This window comes from Drosophila arizonae, chromosome 3, assembly GCF_054131065.1.
Source record: "Drosophila arizonae isolate 15081-1271.41 chromosome 3, UAZ_ARI_1.0, whole genome shotgun sequence".
NCBI classification, from domain to species: Eukaryota; Metazoa; Arthropoda; class Insecta; order Diptera; family Drosophilidae; genus Drosophila; species Drosophila arizonae.
In genome coordinates, this window is record NC_142923.1 from 10,051,521 (window position 1) to 10,073,533 (window position 22,013).

At 43.9% G+C, this 22,013-nt stretch overlaps 3 protein-coding genes across 5 annotated transcripts; 1 reads left to right on the plus strand and 2 right to left on the minus strand.

Moving 5' to 3' along the window:
- Nucleotides 1–67: 67 nt before the first annotated feature.
- Nucleotides 68–21,487, plus strand: LOC108610729 (uncharacterized). Of its 2 annotated transcripts, none has more exons than XM_018002997.2 (2): nucleotides 68–1,040; nucleotides 8,971–21,487. In XM_018002997.2, the coding sequence occupies exon 2, from the start codon at nucleotides 8,979–8,981 to the stop codon at nucleotides 13,764–13,766; it is 4,788 nt and encodes a 1,595-aa protein (XP_017858486.1). In that variant the 5' UTR covers nucleotides 68–1,040; nucleotides 8,971–8,978; the 3' UTR covers nucleotides 13,767–21,487. The 2 variants fall into 2 exon arrangements, with proteins under 2 accessions (XP_017858486.1, XP_017858485.1); XM_018002996.2 differs by having other exon boundaries at nucleotides 68–732.
- On the minus strand, nucleotides 17,192–19,628 carry LOC108610504 (uncharacterized). Of its 2 annotated transcripts, none has more exons than XM_018002638.2 (5): nucleotides 19,479–19,628; nucleotides 19,237–19,416; nucleotides 18,984–19,174; nucleotides 18,287–18,904; nucleotides 17,192–18,204 (listed from the first exon to the last, which is right to left on the minus strand). In XM_018002638.2, exons 1-5 carry the CDS (start codon nucleotides 19,626–19,628, stop codon nucleotides 17,424–17,426), a joined length of 1,920 nt encoding a protein of 639 aa, XP_017858127.1. In that variant the 3' UTR covers nucleotides 17,192–17,423. The 2 variants fall into 2 exon arrangements, with proteins under 2 accessions (XP_017858127.1, XP_089320669.1); XM_089464543.1 differs by having other exon boundaries at nucleotides 17,704–18,196.
- shv (DnaJ heat shock protein family member shriveled) lies at nucleotides 20,486–21,837 on the minus strand. The gene is made up of 2 exons (XM_018002643.2): nucleotides 20,826–21,837; nucleotides 20,486–20,753 (listed from the first exon to the last, which is right to left on the minus strand). Exons 1-2 carry the CDS (start codon nucleotides 21,835–21,837, stop codon nucleotides 20,698–20,700), a joined length of 1,068 nt encoding a protein of 355 aa, XP_017858132.1. The 3' UTR covers nucleotides 20,486–20,697.
- Between the last annotated feature and the right edge of the window lie 176 nt (nucleotides 21,838–22,013).

Genomic DNA, 22,013 nt, shown 5'->3' on the forward strand with positions numbered 1-22,013 from the left:
ACAGCTCGCGCGCTCTAAACTTTTACTAGCTTTCGTTTTGGCGCGTGCTTCTGCTCTGGCTCACCGTTTTTTACCGTTGCTCATTCGTATCTCGACTTTCAGACAGAGCGCACGTCCGTTTGCTGGTTCGTTCGGCGGTTCGTTCGTTCGTGTGTGTGTTTATTTCTTTGCGTTGTTATTAACTTTTATATTTACTACGTCTACGTTCCTCTTATATATGTACATACAAATATATACTTGTACATCTCTATATTGTATGTCTCCGTTATATTTAGTTCTCTACAATTTACGCGCTGATATTTCGATTCGCCACGCTGCTGCCACCTGTACAGCGTTCATTTAGCGTCTTCTGCCGCTGGCCCCTCTCCAACAACAACAATCACAGTAACAACAACAACAATCATAATAATTGAAAACGCTGTCAATGCCGGCTGCATTCAAAGTCGCGTTTTGTGTACGTGTATCTGTATCTCTAACTTGAATTCGTGCAAAAAGCGCCGTCGACAGCGGCGACAGCAGTAGCAGCAGCGGAGGCCACCAAATTACACCAAAATTGTTTCATAAACGTATCTTTTTACAAAACAACCACAACAACAATAACAAGAACAGCGGTAACCAAAACAAGTAAAATAGAGTGTATTATCAGTTACCTTGGCGAATGAAAATTTGTGCCAGGCAGCAGCAGAGCAGCCGCGTCGCCGTCAACGTTGACGTTGTGCGTTTACATGTGTGGTGCGTAGAAAAATGATAATTGAATGCAATAAATAAAAATTCCCAGCAACAACTAAAACAACAACAAGAGCAGCAGCGACGACAACAGGAATAATATCAAATTATATCACAACTAATAGTGCACATAGCGCAGCACAACAACAATATAATCAAGCGAAACGGCAGATACAAAACAAACACACACACAACACAATAACAAAATAACAAACGGCAGAACGTTTAAGTGAGCAGCAGCAGCGACGCATCGTCACGGCGCGACGTTGGCAGAGACAGCGAAAATAGCAACAAAATGTCGAAAAACTGTTGAGGTTCGTATTTGTGTGTATGTATGTATGTAAGTGTGTGAGTCTGTAATATTAACGTTGTGTATGCTTTATGAATGCCGTGCGCTCTTCTATATATGTATGTGTATTTGTATGTGAATACGTGGTTTATTTGCTGCTCCAGTGCATACGCTGGCTTCATGCTGCCCCCTCTGCGTTCTCTTGCACATTCACTCTCTCTTTCTCTGTCTCTTGTGCTCTTCTCCTTCTATATCTGCTTTTGAGTGTGGCTTATGCTGCCAGCGTCGCAGTCGACGCAGTCTTGGGGTGCTCTACTTATTCTGTTCTTTTAGCATGTTTTTTTTTGCGCCCCAATAGCGACAGCAACGATGTTGATTACAGCCTACAGCCCAAAATGCCCCAACACACACACACACACATACACACACACACACACACACACACAAGCGCACGAATTCAGACAAGCCATAACAATGGCAGCGGCAACAGCAAAAGTGTGTTGACATTTTGTTGTTGTTGCTGTTGTTGTGTTTTTCCGTCTGTTTTGCTCTATATGTATGTATGTGTAGCAGCATATGTGCGTGTGTAAGTGTCTCTGCCGCCTGGCAGGGGTAGTGTACGTGTTTAAATTATCAAGCTGAGCTTGTCAGCGCTGGCAGCACGCATGCATATACGTACATATGTATATATGTATGTATGTACATACATATATGGAAATACAGCTGTATAGCACTGTGTACACATGTATACATGGGTATAAGTATGTACGTATTTATGTACATGCGTTTGTAACTGTGCCGGTGGGCTGGAACTTGGACTGGTAGTGCGCAAAGGGCTTCAATTCACGACGGCAAATGACAAAAAGACAAACAGACGGACAGAGAGAAGGCAACCTATTGATTTTCAATCAATATTTATGGTGGCTTCCCTCACCCTGTGCTTCCGCTCGTGTGTCTTTTCTTTCTACTTCGGCCTTTCTAGCTTTTGTTGTTGTTGATTTTTTTTCTACGTTCGCTTTGCTGTTCGATTTTTGAATATTGTCTTGCATTTGAATTGCTATTGCTTCTTCTGTGGCTCTTTTGCTCTATTTTTTTGCTCTATTCTGGTTTCACCTTTGGGCGACGCGAGACTCACTCACGCATGCATAATCAACAACTGTATTGTTTCGGTGTGTGTTGCGGGTTTGTGTGTGTGTGTGTGTGTGTGCGACTGCGCTGCCAACTTTGCTGCTTTTGATTTCTGTATTGTTGTTGCTGTCACTGTAATCGCGGCTTTTTTATTATCATTTGATTGCGCTGCTTTTATGGTTGCCGTTGTTTTTCATTTTTCTTGCTGCTTTGTCGCCTATTTGTGTGAGTGTTTCATTTTTTTCTTTTCTTCCGTTTTGATTTTTTGCCAATTCCCTTTTTGCAACGCAACCGCAAGATCGTTTTTGGCTTTGTTTTCATATCAATTAGTTTCTGTCGCTGTTGCTGCATTCCATTATTTATTTACTTTTCTTTTCTTATTTTTTTTTTTTTTTAGTCTTGTATTTATTTAATTCGCTTCGTAGCCACGTTTGGTCCTCTATTTTCACCTGGCCTGTCAACGCCAGCGGCTCAAATCATTTGCCGTACATTTTCTTAATTCGTGTTTTGTTTTTGCTTGTTTATTTGTCTGCTAACTTGTCTTGTTTGTTGCCGCAGTTAACATCTGCGTCGTTCGCCTGTCGCTTGTTTGTCACGCTTCACCATCGAACCGTTAGGCAACGGCGCATTGCCTCCCATAATGGGAGCGTGTACTGCATTTCAGCCGTCGCACAGTGAAGCTCGGGTATACAAAGCCAGGATATGACGTCGGCTTTGTTGGCGTTTTGCCTTTTTTATATCAAGGACGCGAAGATATACATAGACATGAACATTTTCTTAGATATTTATATATCATATTTATTAATAACTGCCGATTAAAATATAGATGTACAAAATGTATAAATGTAGATTAGAACTTCAGGCACTCTTCTAAAGCTGCATTCTTATCTAAGACAATAATTAATTAATTATATATTAATTTATATATTGCATCCATTGTGACCCCTTGCTTTTATTATTCAATGTCCGCTTAAGATAGAGTTTTTTATTATTATTTAATTCTACTGTTTGGTAATGTTGCCCCACTGTGTATCCATGCAACTGTCAAGTTTGCTTATGAGTGTAGGTATTGCATGTGCGTACATGTGTACGCCTTTCATTTCCGCCGGCGCTTCAGCTGTCAAATGTGCAGGGACGTCAGGTACCAGCTATCCCTGCCCACTATCCACCCCGATAGCCAAACCCTTTGGGGCTGGCCAGCCGGCGCTTTAGTTGTGTACGCCACGGTTTCTCACCACGGCAACCACTTGTTTTCCCAAGCAAAACAACACACACAAACAGACACACACATACATTAACACACCTACAGGCACACAGACACACATTCACAGCAAAAGCGCTTACTCGTTCAGTCTCTCTCGCACACATATATACACAAACACTTGCTTGAACCCGCCCTGCTTTAAGCAGGACTTTCCGCTCTGTTTGTATGTGTCGCCTGCGTTGACAGCGGCGCCAGCGTCACTGTTGGTGTCAGCATCTGCGTTGACGCCAGCCGCAGCGGCAGCCGCACAATTCACACATTCCGTTGCGTCTCTAGCGTCGCGGCAACAGATGAAAAAGTTTCTCGCGCGCACACATTCGAAAGCCACAAAAACGCTGCTAAGAGTTTAAATAGAATTTCGTTGTTTTCGTACTTGTTTGTTGTTGCTGTGCTTGGGTTTTATTTCGAGTTATTTAATATAAAAAATTACGCATACGCAGCGCTGACAGATGTCAGCCTGTAACTAGACTACACAATCGAGTGCGGTCAAAAAACGTGCACGGTCCATCAACTACAGTAATGTGAAACCTCTCTCGTTCTCTCTCTCTCTCTCTCTCTCTCTCTAATTCTGTCTTTCTCTTTGTATATGCGTGTATATGTGAGTGAAGCTGTTGCGCGCGTTTTTCTCTTGCTCTGTCGCCTTGAACATCAACATATGGCAACATAATTGTGTCGTCTCTGAAGTCGCTTTCGATTTGTGCATAAATTGTGTTGTTTACGGTGCAAGTTTGTTGTTTTATTCAACAGATTGTTTGTGGAATAACTCAATTTAATCTAACATCTGGCCTGGTTAATGTTATATACATACATATGTATATAAATTGAAAGGAAGAAAATCAGAGCTGTGATTTTTTGGTCTTAAAGTTAACTTTAAATCTACTGAAAATACTTTGAAAAAGGTTGTACTCATTATGTGATTTAATTTAGAATATGGAATTAGAGTATATATAAAATTTAAGCATATAGTTTTTCTTGGTGAATAAATGTTTAAGTGATTTTATGCTAATGGGACTTGTTATAGATATTGTTTACTTAAATATGCCCTATGTAAATACTTGTGTGGAGTGGTTCGAATTATAGAGATTTGCTGTGGCATCACATAATTATAGTTTTTGTATTAGTTTTTAGTTTTATATACATAAATGTTGCATGTATGTCATTTAAATTTGGTATCATACTCAAGTGATGAAGTACATATACAATAGTCCAGGCATCCAGCTCTAATCAACTGACTTGTTCAGACACATAACTCAATTTTTTCCGAAGGAATGAAACTTTTGTATATAGAAAATTAGGTATAATCTTCGATATTCCTAAAAATTCCATAGGAATCTATTATATATGCAGAATATGTAGATAAGCTACTATAATGTGCCTTATATTTCCTCGACTTTAACCATATCAGGTTCCATTTCACCTGCTAAAGTTTTAAAGATCTTAGAGTATTCAGGGTATTTCTTTTCAATACCCATTATAAAATCGCATATTATTATCTAAAATTTCCGAGAGTATTAAAATTTCTGCAGCTTAATGTCAATGGCAATACGATTTCGATCGCGATCTCATTTATCGATTGGCATAATGATGATGATTTGGCCACTTGGCTACGCTCAATTAGATTAAGAGCCCATCAATAATTGTGACCTGCGTAGTTGACCATTAGGTGATTAGTGCTGGGCATCCAATCCAATCTGTTAGCCAACATCAGGCTAACCAGCTCCTCGGCTCACCAGGCCATATATATCGGCGCATATGGCCAACAATCGCTATATAAGAGACGAGTGTTCGCGAGCAAACGAAAGTGAATTAACATAATGGATTCCGTGTACTACAGGGCTACAGCGCCGCCTTGCATTTATCATACGAACTGCCAGCGCAAACGGTCGAGAGGGGGGCGTGTACGTGCTGCAACAACGGAGACAACATCGGCTGCAACAGCGGCAGCGGCGGCGGCAGCAACAGCAGCTGCCACTTGCGCTTTCGCTGACCGCTGCCTGCTGCGTCTGCTGGTCACAGGTGGTCAGCGTCGTCGACAACATCGTCATCATCATCATCACTACCATCATGATAATCGTCGTCGGATTGTGTGTCAGTGGGAAAGACTTAAACGCAGTTCATTATTTATGCTGGGCCGAGGGCCCGAGGGGACAGGGGCAGACCTCAATTAATATCACTATTTTGAAGTCCATGTGTGTGCGTGTGTGTGTGTGTGGTACACTTTGTTGTGGGCGTTGACATTGAGAGTCGTCCGGCGTCACGCCCAATCGTGTAGTCCAGACATGCTGTCGTCGGCCCACTGTCCCTTGACACAGTGGGTAAAACAGCCAGCTGATCGAGTAATATAATTACTTTGTGAAGAGTATATGAATATAACACATTTTTAATCGTAATATTGGCGTCGATCTAGTCAAATTATCCTGTCTGTCCGTCTGCTTAAATGTGTCGATCTCAAAAGTTATAAAATCGATTGAAATTAAATTTGAACAAGTAAGGAAACTCTAGTCGAGAGTGCTCGACTAGATACTACCCTGAACCCAACAAATAAAAATGCCCATTTAGTATGGCTGAAATTTCAATTTCGATGTATTTAATAATATAAATAAAATACCAAACTCATTTAATAAAATATAAAAATATTTTGAAACAATTAAAAAAAATATCATCAGTTGCATCGATCGGGATTCGAACCGCGGACTTCTCAATCGAGCGTCATGCAGCTAACACACTAGGCCACCTCACTCCTGCTAGTGGCGCTGGCAAAACTTCAATAGATTCACTGCTGCAGCGCCATCTACCAAAACTAAACGAAACTAACTGCTGATGTGACACTCTAAGAATCTGCTAGAATAACCAAACTATTAAAAACGCACATAAAGTATAGTTAAAATTTCAATTTCGGTGAAAACTCATTTATGAAAATATAAAAATATTTTGAAACAATTAAAAAAAATTAACATCAGTTGCATCGATCGGGATTCGAACCGCGACTTCTCGATCGAGCGTCATGCAGCTAACACACTAGGCCACCTCACTCCTGCTAGTGGCGCTGGCAAAACTCAAATAGATTCACTGCTGCAGCGCCATCTACCAAAACTAAACGAAACTAACAGCTGATGTGATTCAACGAATGTTTTTGTTGTAGCTGCTGCACGTGCGTTTGTTAATTGGCCAAATATTTGATTATTTTTTATTAATTTTTGACTGAACGGAATTTAATGAAACTTTCAGCATATGATCTACATATTATATTGAATATTTGAGAAATTTAAAAAAAGAAAAATCATTCACAATTAGCTATAGAGGCATCTGATTTGAACTTGAATGTTTTTAGTCGATAAAAACATAACGGGATGATTTTTCGAATTTTAAAAGCAAACTCGACGTCCGCGCTGTATATACGGTCATTTTAAAAAAAAATTCAAGTCTCTAGCTCTTATATCTTCGGAAATCGACGCGTTCAAACATACGGACAGACGGACAGACGGACAGACGGACAGACGGACGGACGGACAGACGGACAGACGGACAGACGGACAGACAGACAGACGGACAGGGCCAAATCAACTCAGCTCGTCGCCCTGATCAAGAATATATATACTTTGTGGGGTCTGCCACGCCTCCTTCTGCCTGTTACATACATTTCAACAAAACCATTATACCCTGATTTCCCATTTTCAATGGGTTCAGGGTATAAATATGTATTCAAGCACATAGAATGCAGAGTAAGAGCAATCATTTTATTGGATATAATTCTCAATTACTTAAATATACAAATATTTAAATATATTTTAAAAATATATTAGTAAGCTATTTAAGTAGACATTTAGACATTTTCGAATGGATGCAATCCTAAATTTCCTGAATATAGAAAAAACAATATTTGTGATAGAATACGATTATCGTATCTCTTTCATTATATTTAAAATCCAAGAAAAATTCTTAAAATTAATAAATATATGTATTTTTTTTAATATGTCAACAGGTTATTTCATCTTAAAACTAACGTGTCTCTCTTCTTTAATCTTAAACGCCGAAATCCAATATTTAACAGTATTCTAAATAATATCCAATATTTAATATGTATTCCAAATAATATTAAAGCACATGTTCTTTTTTAGCTACATAGTTCCATTCTCATATGTCACACTTTTAGTCCCCCTACATAACCTATTGAGCTATTTAATGTGGCTTATTCTGTTGTAGAGCTCTTGAGTATTAATTGAATCCACTGTGCATTGCTCATCCGCCATGTTGGCCATGTTGTCGTTTGGTAGCGGCAATCGTTAATATTTAATGAACAATCGCATTTCACAAAGTTGACGCGAGTACGTTTCATTTCGTTGACCTGAACGGGTTGGCGGGTGTCCAGTAAGGAGGAAGGTAGCTGGGCGGTAGGTTGGGGTATTCCCATACAGCTGGCCAGCATTTAGACATCAACCCCATTGACACACTTGAATGAGGACCTGCGCGTGGCTCGTAGTGCCGCGAAATGCGACATTTATGACCATTAAAGTCGCCAGCAGAAGCAGCTACAACTACGACGACAACAAAAGCTAAGGGGGGAGGTAGTGGGTGCGGGGTTCTGAGAGGTTAGGTTTGGGGCTTTTCCATTTTTCATTTAAATGCCATGGAATAATTGCTTTTTCCTGTAGTGCAGCGCACATGTGTTTGTCTTTCTATGTGTGTGTGCGTGTGTATGTGTGTGTTGGTATGTATGTGTAAGGAGGTGGGGTAGAAGAAGGGGCAAATTGGGTACACTGTAAACAAAGAGGGCATTACATACATGTACATACACACGGGCATATATATATATATATATATATATACATATGTATATATGCGATATATATACATATCCACATACATATGTGAAATGTATTTGTGTAAATTGTCAACTTTTGTTTTGTTCTAATGCCCTTCAAAAATAGCATAAATTGCTGTATTTCATTATGTCTGCTTAGCTTTGGTCGATTTTTATGAAAAATAGTTTGCAAAAAAAGAATGAGCAAAGCGCAACAGAGAAATAGAAATGCAATTTGTGGGATATATCCATTGTATGATCTAAATGTGGAGAATCCAAAAAATATGCATAACAAAGATTCCCTATAAGTCATATAGGCAATTCTTAAGATGGGCCTAGCTTCTAATGATTTTCTCTTCCTTCTCTTTCTTATAGAGAAGTTCTACAGAGATTTCTTAAAATAGATAAGATTCTTAGATAATCTTAAGGAAACGTGTGTAGAAAGTTAAACAAAATTGAATATAGCAATATCCCCCACACATTACAGCCAGCTGCAGTCAAAAATGTATACTTAAAAATTCATTCACATGAGCGTAAACCTTTTCTTGGAATAATTTTCTTTTTAAAATAATGTTCGTGTTTAATTTGATATTCTCTCACATCCTCGATGGTATTAATCAAGTATTCTCTTTATAGCCTGCATTACCTTTAATTTGTAGGGCACTTAAGCTTTGACCTGTCGCTAAGCTCAGTCTGAGGCTATTTCAGTTTTCTTTATGTTCTTCGACTAGTTTTGCTTACATTTTGTTGTTGTCGTTGCAGCTGGCAGCATGGACTCGGCCGCCATGGCCATTGCTGTGGGCAGCAATTCGGGCCCCGGTAGCAGCAGCAGCGCCAGCAGCGGCTATGGCAGTGCCACGACCACGCCCACAACCCCGCTAAGCTCCGGCAGCCATTACGAGGGAACGCCAACGCCAATGGCCACCATTGCGACTGTGGCGCCCTTCTACAGCGAAGCATTGACCAGCCTGGATGCTCAGCAGCGACAGCAGCAGCACCATCAGCAGCAGCAGCAGCAGCAGCACCAGCAGCAACAGTTACAGTCCCAGCAGCAGCAGCAGACGCACTTTTATCATCAGAACTATAACTATGCTGGCATGGACGCGTACAACTACAGTGCGTACAACTATAATGCGCCAGTTGTGCCGCCAAGTGGTTATCAGAAGCTGGCGGCTGTCAAGTACAACAACACTAGCGGCAGCAGCAGCACCAGCAGCAATATTGGCAGCAGCAGCACAAGCAACAGCAGTGGCGGCAACAACAACATCAGCAACATAAACAACAGTAACAGTAACAGCAGCAGCAGCAATATGATGAGCAGCAGCAAGCCGCAGGCGGCAGCCACGCCCTTTTATGCACAGCCCCAAAGCATGTCGATGTCGATGTCCATGTCGATGCCCATGACAGCTGGCGGCTATATGAGCCAAGCGAATCCCTATGAAGCGTACAAGTACAAAATACCGACGCAGCTGCACACACAGCAACAGCAGCAGCAGCAGCAGCAACAACAGCAACAACAGCAGCAACTGCACCAGCAACAGCAGCAGCAGCAGTTGCAGCTGCAGTCAACGCAGCAATATCACAACTTGAGCCTAGCTCAGAAGCAAAGCCAACACCCGCAGCAGCAGCAGCAGCAGCAGCAACAGCTACAGTCCCAGCAGCAACAGTTACCAACACAGCAGCAGCAACAATTACAGCAACAGCAACAGCTGCCGCCACTGGAGCCCAACTATGCTGCAATCAAGCCAAGCAGTCGCTACCAGAATATGCCGCCAGCTCTGTACGGCAGCCCAGGAGCGGCTGGATCGGGTGGTGCTCCCACGGCTGCCCAGTTGCCCGGGTCGTACTATGACAAGTATGCCATGTCTCTCTACTCGCCGAACGGCGGCCTGAGCTTTGGCGCACCAGCGCCGCTCTACAGTCCGCCGGAGCTGGGCGTCGAGTCGGGCTATCGCAAGTCCAGCCACTGGAACGTTGACTACAATGCGGCCAACTGTCGCACGATGTCGGGCAACAGCAGCGCCTATCATCATGCCGTGGCGAATGCTCCACCTCCACCTGCACATCCACATCCGCATCCATCTGCACATCCGCCCAATGCCAGCAGTGGCGACTTGTACTACAAGTACGACAAGTACGCCTCGTCTCAGCCGACGGCTCCATATGCGACCGCCAATCCCTATCAGACGAACATCACACAGCCCTATGCTGCACGCGGCATCTGGCCAGCCAATCCTGTGGAGAATCCGCTGCCCAACACCAGGCAAAACTGCTGCACTCAGCCGTATCCACAGCAGAGTTGCTACTATCCGCGCAGCAACGGCTATGGCTCGCAGCCATCGCAATATGGTGGCGCCCAGGCCAACAGCCACAAGCTCAAGCATCCGACTGATCTCTATGGCTCCTATGAGCCACTCCCGCCCGCCCAACTGGGCTATGGCTATGCTCAGCCAGGCTCTGCGGTCGCACCACCCAACCCAGCGGCGCCCGCCAGCAGCAGTCAGCGCTATGTGCCGCCGCTGAGCCTCAACATGGGGCTCAGCATGGGCGTGGGCATGGAGGCTAACGTAAGCAGCGCCTACTACAATGATCTCAGCAGTCTGGATGGCTATGGGCCAGTGCCAGTGCCGGTGCCGGTGCAGGTGCCGGTTCAGGTGCCAGTGCCCGCCCAGCAGTCGCATCGGTCTCAGCCTTACCAAAGCGCCAGCTCCTTGGAGTACACGTACAGGAAGCGGGCACCACCAACGGCCAGTGGCTGCTATTTGTCAGCAGGTAGTGCGCTGCCGCCGCCGCCGCCGCTGGGCAATCTTGAGGCTCACGTGGACAGCTTTTTGGGCTACGACCTGCATGCGGCTGCGCCGGCCCACTATCCAGCGCAGCATCAGAAGCAGCAATCGCAATCGCAGTCGATGGCGCAGCCACTGGCACCACCCAGCTCGAATAGCTCCAATATACGCGACTTTCTGTCCAGCTGGAACGACGACGAGGAGGAGCAGTCGGCGCCGCAGCCAGCACGTTTAGAAACCGAACTGCAGCAGCCGACGGTGGCTGTGGTAGCGCCCGTTGCACCACCCAACCACTCAAGCTTCATGTACGAAACGCTGCCGCCGACGGGTCCGGTGGCAACGGCTGTCCTGGATGCCCATTCGAACGAGTTGCCGCAGTGCCCGTCGATGAATTTGCCGGACATCATTATCGATCACCACCACGAGAAGTCAGCGCTGGCCCAGCCCAGTGTGGCGCATGTGGAGGATTCGTTTGGCAGCTTCGATGTGGAAAAGGAGCTGGATGAGCTGCGTCTTAAGAAATGCGGCGTGGATGCCAACGAGCCCCAGCCCAGCGATACAGACGCCCTGGCCGAGATGCTGCGAGAGCCGGTGGTGTCGCAGCCGGAGGAGTCACTCGTGTCGCCTCTGCCACTGCCGCTGTCCAGCCAACTGCTGCCGGACCCAACGGCCATTGAGTTCGATCCGAGCAACAGCAACTCGAACGAGTCCACGTTCGAGAAGGAGTACGAGACGTTCATAAACAAAAACGAAGGCAGCGACAGCGATCCGGATCCGAATGGCCAGCTCAACAGCGAGTATCCGGATCATGGCAATCGCTTCAAGTTCTACAAGCGCAAGCGTAAGACCACGGAGACAGTAGAGGAGACGACAACGGCGGCAACAGGCATAGAGACCACAAATTCAACCACTGTTCCAGATGCTATCTTAGATGATGCTACAGTTGCTGTTCCAGCTGAGCCAGCTCTGTCTCCTGTTTCTGCTCCTGCTCCCTTAGCCAGTGCTCCTGCCCCTGCTCCGCTTGCGCCCAAAGCAGCGGCACGTGCCAGCCGCAAGCGCTTGGCGCGCCGTCGTCGCAATCGCATCAAGATGCTGAAGATTCTAGAGTTTGAGAGTCCCAAGATCAAGCATCGATTCTATTTTCGTACGCTGAAACTGCTGCGTCGCCGATTCGCGTTGGCTCGGTTGCGGCAGCAGCGTATCGAGCGCATTCGTCGCCATTTGGCACTCAGCAAGGAGCGTCGCCTGCCGCTGATCAAGCGCGAGTCGGCTAAGCAATATAAGGCTCTGAGCACCACTGAGGCTAGCTCGGCTAGGGAGACGGTCATCAAGATTGGCTATGCGCTGCGAGAGAATCAGGCGCATCGTGAGCAGGAGCATATGAGTAGAGACTCTGATCAAACGGTGCAATCCGTGGAGCTGTTGGGCAGCTTTAAGGGCTTTGATGATGTGGAGAATACGAATCTATCGCCAAAGGCCAAACTGCATGCCGAAACAGAAGGGCCAGAGGAAAAGGTTATTAAAAATGTTGAGGAAATGCCCATAAGTGCGGAGGCAAAGCAGCTGGAAATACAGCGTTGGCTAGACCACAGCATGGAGGAGCATTCGGCTGCAATTGAGTCAACCGAAGCCACTGCAGCCACTGTCATCAGCTTGAGCTCATCCTCCTCTTCGTCATCGTCGTCCTCCTCCTCTTCTTCCTCGTCAACATCATCCTCCGCCAGTTCAACTAGCTCTTCATCTAGCTCTTCGTCGAGCAGTTCCAGCGGAGAGAGCGAGAAAAACGGCTCGAATTCGAGCAACAACAGTTGCTCTGGCGAGGAGAGTGACTTCAATGAGTTGGCCGCACTAGAGAAGGAGCTCTCGCTAAACGCCTTGCCAAAGCCAGCGACGGATCTGCAGAAAAGCGAGAGCCTGATGCAGGCGTCCAACAATGACATAGCAAAGCTCAAGCAGATCCTCGAGAGCGATGGCGACGATGAGGAGCAGCACCCACAGCAGCAGCAGCAGCTGACCAACAACGTACCAAAGCTAAGTGACCTTAGTAAAATTGCCTTAAATAGTTCCTTAAAATCTAGTGACATAGTCAAAGATGCCGTCGAGGCAGCCACAGAGGCGCCTCAGCAACAGCAACAGCTACAGCAACAGCAACAGGCACAGCCACAGGCACAGCAGCACCGTGAGCTCAGCGTCGAAGAGGCGCTGGCCGAGATGTATCAGCAGATAGGCGTGGCCTCCGATGCCGAGGATAATGAAACGGAAGCGGATGCCAAGCAGCTGATCGACGCCGCTGCCGGCTCTGGCCAGGATGTGCTGTTGATCAATTTGGCCGAGATTTTCGACAATAGCAGCAGCGATCTCTACGTGGTGCAGTGCGACATGAATGAGAACATCCTGGGCATGGTCGAGTCGGACGATCTCGAGCAACAGCAACCGACGGCAGTAGCAGGAGCAGCAGCAGCTGCTGCCGAGCACAGCCATACGCAACAGCTGATCGAACTGCTAGCCGAACCGGAATCGGATCACTTTGACGCCACGCCCCTCATCCATCATGAGGAGGTGGTGCCGGACAGCTGCAGCAAGCTGAGCGCACGACGAGAGTTCCTCAAGTATCTGCACGGCAAATATGTGCAGAACAACGTGAGTCGCTACGATCATGGTCAGCGTGTGCTGCGGAAGTACAAGCGGCGACTCCTGCTCCAGCAGAAGCAGCAGCAGCAGCAGCAGCAGCGGCAGTCAACACATGCCACGCCCACAGCGCGTAAGCATTAACCAAAGATGGCTGCAACAAAAGAGTATGAAGGCTTTCCATTTCCAGCTCAGTTGCTGGCGGGGGGATTACCACCCCCTGCTGTTGCTCTAGCGTGAAAAATCAACTTGACGTGCCTAATGGATTAGAAATTTAAATTCAAATTATTCACACACACACACACACACATAGAGACAGATTTACACCCACACAAACACACGTCTACTACACACACACATTTGGTGAATCTCAAAAGACTTGTTTATATAAAATCAATTTTTTTGGCATTTCTTTAGTACATACCGTAGTAGATATACTAAATCTAATCAATCTATATAGTTCATCTTGTTCTTCTTATTTTTATTTTTTTTTTTTTTGTATATAGTTAAAGCATAGCAAAGGCTTCGTTTTTAATGCAAATATGGACATTTGCAGGTTTAAGACCTTTTTCAGTGTGACATAAAATTAGAAAAAGAATTTAAATTGAGTTATATATTGTTATATATAGAGCGACTCGAGTACCTCACAAAAAAAGTAGTTTGTATTCTGAAATAAGTGCAAATTACCAAAACATTTAAAGTTTTTTAAAGTTAAAGAAAGTTGTTTCTGAATTCTTTAAAAGTTTAATTTTTATATACGTATAAACTTGTTATCTCTTTCATTATATGTTGGTTTTATCCATTCATTTTATTCTTAAAAATAACATTTTAGATTATATTTTACTTTTATTCAAGTGTTTTGACATAGTTTTTGAGCATTAGAAAATATTTCTAAGCTTTCTAAGAAACCTTAATTGCAGTCTGTCCTAATGGATGCTCACAGAGTGAATGTAGAGACAAGACGTTGTTATAAACACAGAATAATAATAATATTGAAATAATGTATAATTAGTATATTTTATTCATAAAAAAAGTATACCAACTTTTCCGAGCATCTCAAATTTCAATCCAATTTTTATTGAAACTTTTTAAATATTTTGAATTTTTTAAATATTTTTGTAAACTTTTTCTTCAATTTAAAGTCATGCCAAATCTGAAAAAACCTGAAAATGTCCATATAAATTTAAATACATATTCATATTTAAAAGCAGTTTTATATCTACAATACATACAATATATACACATAGATTCATCTTTTTTATAGCGAAACGTGCAATATTTTTGTTAAATGTGCAATTAATGTGTTTTTAAGCTAATTTCTAAACAACAAACATATTTAAAAATTCGAATCTCTTGCTAAGTGGGGCCAGGCTGCGGCGAGGGGGCGTGTCTGGGTGCGTACACCTGGCGTATACGCGATTAGCCACATGCATCTGTGTATGCGTGTTGTTTCAGCTCGCGTGCAATTAACTTTACAGAAAAATAAAACAAAAATCGAGCACATATGTCATTTCAGCCATACATATATATTAATACTTATCTATATATACTTTTAAATTAGTATGCTGCACTGCGAGTGCGAGTGCAATAGAGATAGCTAAACAACATTTATATTTTAGTTAACTTTTTTTTTTTTTTTTTAATTTTTTTGTTTTTATTTTTATCAGTTAAGTGTATCAGCATTTTAGTCCGTGCGGGAATTTTTAAAGCCGTCGCTCATCAGAGGTCAAACAGCAGATAGCGAAAGATATATAGCTACAGATATGGATATATACATATACATGTATATGTGTATATAATATTAACAGCTCTGTGGCATGTCTCTTGCGTGTTAATTCAAACTGTTAACTCGGCTGTGTGTATAATTATGGCCCAAGTAAGGCCCTTTTATGTCAAGTTGATGGCCATGTGGTTTTAGAATACAAAAAATACAGCTAAATGGAAATAACACTCCCCCACACTGTAACCCCCAAAGCACCCTGTTGCTCATGCTCTTCGTATACACTGCTTTCATTGTCTGACTTCTGTTACATTCATCTTTATCTGTCACCTTTCACTTTCTACGTAACTCTTCACAGAGTAATAAATCGTTTTACATTTTACTTGCACTCTAGATTATATAGCAGTCGCTACTTGCCGTCTGTCAAACTATTTTATTTTGTTTAAATAGTTTCGTTGATTTTAAGTTAAGATTTTGCCAACTGCCTTTGTTTAATGAAGGCCACCAAAAATGCAGCCTAGACCAAAAAAATGCGACTAAAAACGGAATGAGAATAAGAGAAATATATATAAGATATACATATAAATATATACATTCATTTATAGAAATACTGTTAGTTTAAGATTGTTAGAGAAAAGCTGTTGTTTCAGTTAGTGCAAGACTTGTTTTTGTTTTCTAGTACAATTTACGTTAGGATTGGGAAATTGTTAAACATAGCGAAAATTAGTAAATATAAATATTTTTTGTAGCTATATAGACGTTTTCATATACAAATATATTTGTATAGTATGTCTGGAAGACTATTGCTGTAGCACTCTGAAATGGCCTTGTTTTTACACAACCTTGATGGAATATAGTATAGCATATGGTATAGTAGAGCCGGAACCGTTATAAAATAAAATCCGCTATAGAGATTCGCTATGCAGTTGAAATCGGATTTGCTATGGCTTATATAAGACCTGGAATAGAAAACGTTGCACTTTTTAGCCTTAATTAAAAAATAATAATAATAATAATAAGAAAACTAACAGATCTAATCATGTGAGACCAACCACCTATAGCTAAACTGAAACTACGTGCAACATCATTTCTTCTAGTAAAACAGATTCCAAAGGACCAAAAACAAAAAAACAATTGATAATTGTTATTTTTAATTGTAAATTACATACGAGTAAACTAAAAGAAAAAACTTTCGGGCACACATTGTTGTTGTTGTTTCGTTGTTTGTTTCTTTTTGCAATTCATCATGTTTTTGTGCAATATCAAATCATATTAGTTAAATATAATACGCTTAATTTTAGTACAAAAAGCAAAAATAAAGAAATGCCCACTTAATGTAATATTTATTATATATTCGATTTATAACTTAATATTGTATATCGTCTAGATGTCCTACACACACACACACACCTTCTCTATATATGTATACATTTTAAAGTATAATTAAATATTTATAGCCCGTGTAAAAGGGGAAAGTTTTTTTTAGTCCCTAAGCATTATACGATATGTCCAGATTGTGACTATATACATATATATAATTATATATATAAATGTGAATGTGAGTGTCTTTTTGAGCATATATTCAAATGAAAATTCAATATTATATAGATGGAGGAATCAACACCAGCAACAACAACAACTAAAATTGTATTGATTGAAATAAATGTTTTATGTACATGTTATTGCAATATGAAAAAAAAAATGTCTTTTCTTACTTACTATATTTATGATATATTACAGTGCTGCTCAGTGCAGCTAGCACTACTAAGAAGAGCTCTGAAGAAGTTTCTCATAATTCCGAATTGGAGCATTCGATGATTACAGCCCATTTTAAAAATGAATTCACATATTTTATAATAGAGCAATATAAATTGCGATTTTATTCGTTTGTTTTTGTTTGTAGAATTCAAAAATACAGCACAGTTCACAAATCTAGAATTTGCAGGCTAAAGTAAAAAACCAACGGGGTTTAGGTTGCTTCATTGTCCTTCGCACCAAGGACTCGTTTAGTATTTGCATGCGTCTCGTTTGCGCATTTCCGCACTCTCTCTCTCTCTCGCTCTCTCTCGCTCTCTTTGGTCCTACTCGTACTTGTCGAAGTAGCGCTTCTTCAGATCCGGCGGATACGTAACATATATGTAGTGCTCATTCTGTCCACCCACCTCGCTCTGCACGATCTCGTGCGTGGAGGAGGAGGCGCGTAGCGATTGCTGCGAGGCGCCAACATGACGATGCCGCGTGTCCAGTGGCCGCGGATGTGTGTTGTAGTGAACACCACCACCGATGCCAGCACCGGCCGCACCACCAGGGCCAGCGCCGCTCATATTGCTTACCACACTCGTGGCGATTGGCCGGCCGGAGTTACTTGTATAGTCGCGTCGGTCTAAAATGTCCTGTGGGTAGGCCAGGCTCGTCGAGTGCCGATGCAGCGGCGTATTGGCGTTGGACGAGGACCCCACCACTTGCCGGCCGCCGGCCGACGAACTGGTGGGCGTACCCTGACCCACCGCCGGCGCCGCTGGACGCTGATCGGCGATGTAGTGACGCGGACTGTGTCGATGGTATTGAACCTGTTCGGGATACAAATCGCGAGCCTGCTGCTGTTGTTGCAGTTGCTGTTGCTGCTGCTGTTGCTGGTAGTATAACTGTTGTTGCTGCTGTTGCTGCTGCTGCTGATGATGTTGTTGCTGTTGATGCTGTTGATAGGGATCGGCAGTCCGACCAGGTATCCCGCCTGCGTCCAGCTGCAGTTCCTGCTGTGTGGCATAATCGTGATGGTAGTGGTGCGGCGCCGGCATGTAGATGCTGCCGCCGGCTCCGACGCCTGCATAATGGTTGGCATTGATTGTCGTTTCTTCGGAGCTGAAACAAATGACTTGGGTTTGCTCAATCTCACATTGACGGACAGTAGCGGTTGCTGCTGCGGCCACACAGCCACACTTACTCAAACAGTATCCAAATGATGTAGTAGCAGAAACAGATGCCCGTCGACAGCACGAATATCAGTATGACAATGAGACCCCAGGGAAAGGCACGTGGTTCCAGTGGGCCATCCTCCCAGTACCGATCACAGGTGAGGTACCAGCAGACCGCCTTGTTCATCTCCTCCTCCATCTCCTTGAACGCCTGATCGGACATGGCCAGCAGCAGGCCGCCAATACAGCTGCGTAACAGCAGCTCGCAGCGTGCCTTCAGCTTGCTTAGCTCCTCAGGTTTGCAATTGGCCCGCACCTTGGCCTGTCCGTTAGCCCCGTCCACTGTTGTGCTGGGATCTGGCTGGCCGCTGCCCTCCGCATCGCCGCTGTGCTCAGCCTCGTCCGTTTCGTTTTGCTTGGACTCAGCTGAGGTCGATGCCTCAGTTTCGGTGCGTTTCAGATGTGTCTGACTGAGCTCCTTCAGCTTCATCAGCAGCTTCTCGCCGGCCGACATGGGCTTGGCCACTGAGCCATCGCCGGCATTGGTGGCATCGGCCGGGGACTGTTTCTTCGTGGGACTTGGCTTCTCTTGGAGTAATTGACGATTTTGTACTTTGGCTGCACGAGTGGCACTCAATGTGGAAGTTCTGCAAGGGATTGGTTAACAGGAGTCGGCTATTGTGTGGGAGAGAGAAAGAGAGAGAGAGAGAGGAGGCCTCTACTTGCCTTGGTATTAAGCTCAAGTACGCGGCATTCGCTTTGGCCAGGGCGGAGTTTTGACCCAGAGAGTCGCCCCAAACTTCGATATCGGTAACGATGTGCTGATCCCCAAACTTAAGGCTAGAAGCGTCCTCCGTTTGGAATACCTCACAACGCATTATATCGCAAAAGTCGGCCAAGCAAACGGAGTCCTCTGCCTGCGAAAATTATCTCATCAAAATGCTTTCTTTTTTTTTTTTGCAATTGCTCTTGGTCTTACCTCATTGATGATGTGCTTGTGCCGGGTATCGAAGTGCAAGTCAAGATACTTCTCCTGGTAGAAACTCTTGCCGCAACGCCGGCAGGTCCACTGCGTGGGCCGATCCCGTTGCTTTTCCTCCTGGCGTGGCGCAAACACATCTCTCAGCGGATGCAGCGGACACTCCAAGGGCAGTTTCACCTGTAGTACGCCAACATTCAATTATACCCTAGTCACTTTATCTGTTCCAATCGTGCACTTACCTGATGCTTGTCCAAAATGGGCGTCCACTTGGAGCGCACTATCTTGCGCACCAGGCGGCTGTTATCTCGCGAGCAGAGTATCTTGATAACGTTGGATGGTGGCCATGGTATTAGCAATAAAATGAAGATTAGAAATTGCCTGGATGTCATCAAGCGGAACGTGAGTGAATGCAATCTGTAATGGATACAGAGATATTAATATATACATATATAGTAATGCGGTGCAATCGGACCTACTGACCGACTGGCCAGTTAATTACGAATGCCGCCCACTAGTTAAGCCCGTCAAGTCCTGAGCACGCAACCCTTGGCTGCGTGCCTGCTTGATTATGTTTTTTTCTTTTTGGGTCACTTCAAGTAATAAAAAAAAAGGGCAGCGCGCACAGAAAATCGATAAAGGAATGCGGTCGAGCGGGTTGTTAAGGTGTGTGTGTGTGTGTGTGGGGAGGGATGAGGCGCAGGGGGAATGACAGTTTTTTGGCTCATCCTGACAGTTGCTAAACTAATTGGCAACGAAACGTAATTGAACTCACCTCGAATTGATGGATAATCAGACGACATTCATTATTTCTCGGCACCTTTTTGTTGCTGAAAAATGTTGCTCTTGAATTTTTAATGACAATTTTTGAGGTTAGGTGTGCTTGTAACGGTTTGACTGCGCGGTCGTTATGAATGAGCTTAGAGTGCGTTCAATGTGCAAAAGAATAAAATTAATAAAGAGAATAGCAATTTATTTGTTTCTTTTTTTCGTTTTGTTATAAATAAAAGCTGCAGACCCGTTACTGCACGTTCGCACTGCTGAAAGTTTCTGCGCTCTTTAACCCGCAAACGGCGAGCGCTCGCTCTTTCTTTCTCGCTCTCTATTGGCCTTTCACCTCATTGTCCTGCGCCGCATCTTACAGCTGTTTCGCAGAGTTGCCAGATAGTTGCTATGGCGAAGCCTGCAAAATAATATATATTTGCCGCATACTTTCAGGCAGTACAAATAAAAATCAAGATTTTTGGCATTTTCAATTAATTAAATTTATATTTTCCTGTTCATGTTGTTTGCTGCTACAGTCGCACTTGTGGCATGTGGAACGATCCCGAATTGATTTATATTTTTACAATTACTAGACTACATTAAGGTTTTCTTGCGCACAACTTCCCCTGGCAACAAAAGTCTTCACATCTACAATAAATACTACTTAATGTACAGCCCCGATGCATGTCCAAAGATTCACAGCCCATTATAGACGCGATTAATGGATGACTGTTGGAGTATTTTCTTCAGAGCTGAAAAAAAAAAAAAAAAACAAAATTTTATATTTATATATTTAAAAATGCCTTAAAAGTTTTATAACCCACCTTCCTTGTCCTCCTCCGTCAAGTCCTGCTTGGGGAACTCCACATCGAACGTTATGTAAAGATTGCCCGTCAGATTGTTGTTCTCAAAGTTGGGCATGCCCTCGCCCTTCTTGCGTATGCGTGCGCCCGGCCAGGTGATCTTCTCACGCGTCACGCTCACACTGTGCCCATCCAAATGCTTAATCTCCATTGTAAAACCAATGAGTGCATCCTGCAGACTGATGGTCACATTTGTATACAAGTCATCGCCCTTACGTTGGAATCGTGGATGCGGCATCTGCTGAACGCGCACAATCAAATCTCCAGGCTCGCCATCAATGTGCGGCTCGCCTTCGGCAACAAACCGTGTCTCCTGGCCATCGACCATACCCTGCTCCACCTCAATCTCCAGGGTGCGCTCTTCGTTGACCAGTTTCACGTTGGGACACTCATCGCAAACGGTTTGTTGTATCATCTGGAAGCGTCCAGGTCCCAGATTGCGCGTCACCATTTCCTGACGACAGTTGCATTTGCGCGTACCAGAAGCCGGTTTCATTACGGGCTTGTTGCGCACGATTTCCACAAAGTTGCCCGAGTAGAGCTCCTCCAGGGAGACATACATATTCATCACAATGTCTGCGCCACGGGGCGTATCGTGCTGGTGGGGATCACCGTTGCCAAAATGGAACCCGAAATCGCCAAAGAAACTTGAGAACGGATCACCTCCATGGTCCATCATGCCCTCCTTCTTAAGGCACTCCTCGCCGCAGCGATCGTATGTTTTGCGTTTATCCGGATTCGAGAGGACCTCATATGCAGCACCCAGATCCTGAAATTTGGTGGACGCATCCGGATCATCTTTATTTTTGTCCGGATGCAGCTCTTTGGCGAGTCGCCGATACGCCTTCTTTATTTCGTTCGTGTTGGCATTCCGTTTCACTTTCAGAATCCCATAGAAGTCTCGCCCCGCCAGCGCCTCGTCAAGTAGAAAGAGCGCTAGCTGCACAAGTAACAGGCCTTTTATTAGCTGCATTATGAGTGTGTCCTTTTGTTTGTTTGCTTTTTGACTACGTGGTTAGTATTCTCTTTGTGGATTATATTCACTTAAACATTATTTCCTTATCTTATGAATGATTTTCAGCTCGTCAAAACAACACGGCTGGCAAATTTATCAAAAAAAACTATCTAAGCTTGTGTGTGTGCATCGTG

What these genes read in the sequence shown, in the direction of transcription:
- LOC108610504 (XM_018002638.2), bottom strand. Translation starts at nt 19,628, where the DNA reads ATGACATCCAGGCAATTTCTAATCTTCATTTTATTGCTAATACCATGG. An exon ending in ACAAGCACATCATCAATGAG is followed by an intron (nt 19,175 to 19,236) that starts GTAAGACCAAGA and finishes TAATTTTCGCAG; the next exon opens with GCAGAGGACTCCGTTTGCTT. An exon ending in TACTTGAGCTTAATACCAAG is followed by an intron (nt 18,905 to 18,983) that starts GCAAGTAGAGGC and finishes AATCCCTTGCAG; the next exon opens with AACTTCCACATTGAGTGCCA.
- shv (XM_018002643.2), bottom strand. Translation starts at nt 21,837, where the DNA reads ATGCAGCTAATAAAAGGCCTGTTACTTGTGCAGCTAGCGCTCTTTCTA. An exon ending in GACGGAGGAGGACAAGGAAG is followed by an intron (nt 20,754 to 20,825) that starts GTGGGTTATAAA and finishes TTTTTTTTTCAG; the next exon opens with CTCTGAAGAAAATACTCCAA.